Source organism: Rhincodon typus, chromosome 30 (genome assembly GCF_021869965.1).
Source record: "Rhincodon typus isolate 14 chromosome 30, sRhiTyp1.1, whole genome shotgun sequence".
Lineage (NCBI taxonomy): Eukaryota > Metazoa > Chordata > Chondrichthyes > Orectolobiformes > Rhincodontidae > Rhincodon > Rhincodon typus.
This window is the reverse complement of record NC_063361.1, coordinates 23994169-24000168: the sequence shown is the minus strand read 5'-3', so window position 1 is coordinate 24000168 and position 6000 is coordinate 23994169. Positions and strand designations below refer to the sequence as shown.

At 36.3% G+C, this 6000-nt stretch overlaps 1 protein-coding gene across 1 annotated transcript in view; it reads right to left on the bottom strand.

The window, feature by feature from the left end:
- Positions 1-857: 857 nt before the first annotated feature.
- LOC109918483 (breast cancer type 1 susceptibility protein homolog) overlaps positions 858-6000 on the bottom strand; it is a 63841-nt gene continuing 58698 nt past the window's right edge. Inside the window, exon 22 of the mRNA XM_048614739.1 lies at positions 858-4835. Coding sequence (XP_048470696.1) covers positions 4723-4835 — 113 coding nt within the window. The 3' untranslated portion in view covers positions 858-4722. The remainder of the gene's footprint in view (positions 4836-6000) is intronic.

Below are 6000 nucleotides of genomic sequence, written 5' to 3'. Positions count from 1 at the left end.
GTTCAAATCAGCACATCCAAAAAAAGTCAAAGCCAACACTGACATTCTCCTGTAGCTTTCAGCCAAGACTATAACAGTGTGTTTTGTGCAATGCATTACCACACAGCAGAAGACCAAAATCAGTCAATTTAGGGAACAGATAGTAGCTGGACATGCTGAACTGATCAACTACGGTGGGAACAATATTTTCCTTTTATCACACTATATTGTTCGGTGTAGAATTGTTAAACAAAATGTTGTAATTTTCTACATTTCTCTGGATAAATACATCCTACATTTACAAGAACATTTTTTTCATAGCATCCCTACAGTGTGGAAACAGGCCCTTCAGCCCAACAAGTCCACACCGATCCTCAGAGCATCCCACCCAGACTCATCCCCCTATAACCCACCTAATCTACACATTCCTGAACACTATGGACAATCTAGCATGGCCAATCCACCTGGCTTGCACATCTTTGGACTGTTGGAGGAAACCAGAGCACCTGGAGGAAACCCACACAGACACGGGGAGAATGTGCAATCTCCACACAGACAGTCGCCCGAGGGTGGAATCGAACCCGGGTCCCTGGCGCTGTGAGACAACAGTGCTAACCACTGAGCCACAGAACCAAATCTGACCACATTAAAACTGGTAAATGAAATGACAGCATTTGGCTTGATTGCAATGTGTAATGTAACTATCATATGAAAATGTTACCAATAATCCAGTGAAAGATATCATTCTTATTAACTCTCAATTGGACGTCTACAACTTGCCTGTATTAACAATGAATAATCTTATAATACTTAAATTCTTTAAAAGAAGATTTAGGCATGTTTGCAAGATACTATAAAAACATAGAAAGACATTATACTCAAAAGGCAAAATACTTGGTATATTTGTATCCATAGCAGGTCAGGCAACATTTGTTGAAAATTGGAACTGACAGGACAGCACTTTAGTGAGGACTTGTGATTGGAAATGATTTCAAATACAGGATTATATCATTACATAGTACAGTTCCCTACAAGTCCTTTGAAAACATATTAACACATTTAAATAATAAGGAAAATACTACGGTTGACTTAGAGATAAGAGGCTTAAAATAATGGAAGAAAGAATTTTGGCAGGACATCATCCACGTTTGTAAATATAAATGTAACCAGACAACTATAACACAAATATAAAATGCAAAACCAGAAAACTCCAAGTGAGATTAAAAATTAGAAAGGAGTTTCTCCTTTCCATCTATCAAGGTATGCAGAATGTGTGAATTTTAAAAAAACAGCTGCATGAACATTTGTTTAGGAATGAGACTGAAGGTTACAGAGATAAGCAAAGAAAAAGATAATCAAAGTGAATACAATGAATTCTGTGCTACAGTCACAATGGAAGGATTATCCACAGAAAGCAAACACTGATATTTGAATAATGCAGAACATTTCCTCAGGACATTAAACAAGCAGGTTAGAGGCTCTGATGGGATAAATTGGTTACACAGTCAAAGGCAGGCAAGCTGGAGCAAATGGCATTTTAAAGTTCCATGATTTATTATGATGGTACTAAATTAGAGAATAGGCATCACAAAGACACTTATTTAGAATTCTATGGGAAACTAATGAATTGCACAGATGCGAAGATGTGTCAAAATGCAGTCCCAGATGCTTAAAGCCTGTGCATTTGTTAACAATGGCACTGCAATAATGCAATGTTAGTGTTTAACACACATTGATACTAATCATGCAGGACTCTTAATTCCATAATCAGTTCACCAAAAAACAAAGGCAAAAATAAGTTGCCATCTACTTCCATTTTACAGGTATTAATACAGTACATTTATATGGCAATAGATTTCTGAAGTGTGTCATTTTCAAAAAAATAATCTATTCATTTCTCTGATGCATGGCCCTGATCTGCTACTACATTTGTTGGTCAAGATTTCAATTGTGTAATCCTGGCTGCATTCTCTAAACTTCCGAGAGATAATTAACTATAAATCATAAAATTGACATGGCCAAGTTTGGTGCTCATCCCAAAGCTTTGGTATCCTCCCTGTTACATGGTTATCTTTATTTCCATTCTCTTTTAAAAGCCATTTTCTCACCATTATCATTGCCAGACATTTTGGAACTGGGTTTAAGTTGCCTATCAGCAGGACATACTCAATTGGTACACTTGTGGAGAAGCATCAAATCACTGCCCATCACACAATAAATCCTGATAGCTGTTCAGATGAGGACTACAGTTCCTCTAGTGGTCTAGGCAGCAGAACTGTTGCTTTAGGAATCTAATGGTGTTTCAGATATCTCACTGTATCATAGCTCTTGTATGGCTGCTGAACACGTGGAAACTGTGGACTGGAACCATAAGCCATGTAGTCAGCAGACAGCCGTTCTTGCCCACCTCTGTCAGTCTTTTTGGTCTTTCCATCCAAACTTTTCCTAGTTCACTCAGTATATTTTAGCATACATTTGCACAAATTGCTTTGGAGGTGATTTTGTGCGTTAATGGTACCATGTAAAGTGTAACATTACAAAGATAGTATTGTATCTACAAGAGGGAGCAAAAGCAAATTACTAATTTCTGTCTGACCAAAAAATTACACTCAATACTCAAACAATTAGATTTGTTTTGCTTTTTAAAAATGAAGTATAGCTTTAAGACAGGACAGCACCCAAACTCTTGTCCTTCTAAAGCATCACCCCATACTACTTGCAAACAGAAACATTCTTGAGACAGATCTTCAAATTAGATATGTGGAACAAAATATTTCTACATAACTTTGACAGTGGAACCTAGATAATAAGATCCTTTATAATTGTTGTACATGAATTTCTGAAATTCATTTCTAGACACAAAGTTTAAGAAATTTTCATTTTAGACCACAGCCCCATTTTTAAAAATTTTAAGTTGCCCCTCCACATTTATATGCTAAAAGCAGCATCATTCCACAGGATACATGTCAACAGTGGACAGCCAGAAATTTATTTTGCAATTAATTGAACAGCCCACCAGCCCCAATACTATAATGGAGACTTTGCTATGAGACTTTTTTTTTTCCCCAGTTTGATCAACCTAACGAACTCAATTTACAAAAGGGTAACGAACTGAGAAAGTTCATAATTTGTTTTAATCATTATTGTCAGTGACATAAAAATTGTATTAGAGATATTTTACATTTCTATACAAAAGGAGAGGAAAAACCCACTGATAAAGTGGAGCACCATGTGGTGATAAGAAACTGGTTCAGATTTCTGTTGCACTACAAGAGTTCCCAAACTCACATTGTAAGAAGAAGGTGCTCATCACTTCATACCATCTTACAAGAAATGAACAGAAGTACACTCAATATTAATTGTCATTTGTATTCATGGGCAATACTGGAACCAGGATGAATAAGAAAGAAATTCAAAAGTAAAAGCAAAAAAAACTATCAAGTTTTCAATCACCGATACAGTCTGTTAAATTTATCAACTGAAGAATTAATAGTTTTGAAATTGAGTGAAGACAGAACGTTCTTGCTGATAAATTTAGATTGCATAGGTTTAAGAAAAAAGCTACTGCCTTTATCAGATGAAGACCAACACTTCTTTGCTGTTTAAAGACAGTCTGTAGGTTCATGATTGAGCACCTTTCTTCCTTCTCCTACATCTCCAGAAAAATAGCTCTTGAATGCACAAAAGGAACAATTATTGTAGAATTCTGTGGCTACAGTATATATCACTGACATTGGAAAAGTTTAAGACAGACTTGGGTTTATGTAAGTCTTATTCCCGTTCTAGGGACATTTCAGAGAACTTATTACAATGTAGCAAAGTGGCATTACAGCAAGCTGAATAACTGGATATTTTGTTTAATGGTGCTGATTGAGGGATAAATACTTGCCACGATAAAAGGTGACAATTTGCCCCTTCAAAATACTATAGCACAGTTTACATTCACCGAAACAAAAGGGACCTTAGTTCAATGTCTCATCCAAATGGTGACAACTCCAATACTGCAGCAGTCCCTCAGCAATGTACTAGTGTCAATCCTAAAGTTTTGTACTTAAGTGCTTAGAGTCACACTTGAACTCAATCTCCAATCCAGGTGAATATGTCATCAATAAGCCATGGTAGACATTAGTATGACAGAAGCTAGGAAACATTAGAACTGTGTTTAACATGAACTAAGAAAATCAAACCTTGAAAATATTTTTTTAATCTAAAACTGTCAGCAAAACATTTACTCAGTAGAAATCGGTTTTGCTTCAGTAACTGGAAAAAAAAGCCAGCATAATAACTATGAACTTTGTAGGTGGGATTATTGTATGTTGGTAAGGCCTATATATTGTGTTGCCATCACTGTCAATAGGCAATATTTTTGATTACTTCTGAAGCTGAATTTTATTACAAGAATGCAGTGCACTAGCTGGTGAGGGAGGTGAAGCTCTACAGCTACCATTCAAAATTGTTGTGTGTTCATCAGGGCCCACATATAATAACTGGATATGGTGTGCACACTGAGCATCTGCACAAAAAAAAGGGCACATTAGACCACTCCTGAAACACTGGACCCAGTAGACTGGGTTTACAGAAAGAAACGAATGAGATAATTAAAATGCAGTTTCTCTACAATCATATTTATGATTAGAATTTTGCTCAACCTTTTCATAAAGAGTGACCAATTCAGTTTTTTATTATTTACATTCTACATAAATATCAAATACATCTTCAGGATGTCCAGCTTGTACAGGAGTTTCAATGCGGAAGGCAGACTAGATATGCATCTAGTTGATGGTTCTGATAGCAAGCAACACTGTCCAAAATCCATTCTCTGGTGACTACAAAGTTGTTGTACTGTCTCTGGATTGCTGTAACAATTTAGAACATTATGCATTCTTAGAATTAACTTCGTAATAGCTTTCAACATAAACATTAAACCATTTAGAAAGATCTCAAATCAACATTAAGTATTTCTTTCATCAATGTCAAATCTTTAGCTGTCCTGAAACAGACAAATGATTCTGAAATAGAACCACCTCTGGCCTAGAACATAAAACTAGCCCCCAACAAAGTATGGATGAAAATGTGAGTAGAAATTAATTCAGCTCAGACTGTTGAAGCCCTTTGCTCCAGCAACATTCTAATGAGGCCAGTCAAAACCAGGGTTTAGAAAAAGTATGAAGATTGCTATAATAGATACAAGTTATTTTCAAGACTCTTCATTTGGTTTGAAGATTCTGCAAATTACTACAGTGCAAACAGCTTTTAAACTGGTCCTGCATTTTTAGTCCCTATCCATTTAACATTCAATTCTCTTCCACTCACCCCAACGTCTTACCTTTAAAGTGTAAAGCCAAAGTAAAGTTCTTGGGCTTATAAATAGGTAATTAAACCTTCAACATCTCAAACACAGGTGGCTTTAAGCATTGTTCAGTTGCTACAAATGATAGAAGAAAAAAATAATAAAGGGCTCTATTGGGTCCTGTTTAAAAAAAATGAAGTAGACCCATAGAGCCTGCTTAAAAAGGATGAGGGGATTTCTGAGCTTCTTGTGGCACAGTGGTAATGTTCCTACTCCTGGAATGGGGAGCCCAGGTTCAAATCCCACCTGCTCCAAAAGGTGTGTAATAACATCTCTTAATAGGTTGATTATGGAAAAATAGATGAAATTAAAAATACAAATGAGTTACCAGTAAAAAGAAAACAAAGGCACTATTGGGTCCTATTTAAAAAAATTAACAAATGAAGCAGATCCATTGGACCTTCTTTTAAAAAAAAAGGATTTTTGGACCCTCTTGTGATGCAGAGGTAGTGTCTCCTGGACCAGGAAGCCAGAATTCAAGTTACCCCTGTTCCAGAGGTGTGTAATACCATCTCTGAACAGAAAAAAAGACGACAGAGAAGTTGAAAACCAGAAGAAACATGGATGCAATAAATCAGGAACAAAATCAAAAGTTGCTGGAAAAGTTCAGCAGGTGTGGCAGTATCTGTGAAGAAAAACCAGAGTTAACATTTTGGGTCCAGTGCCCCTTC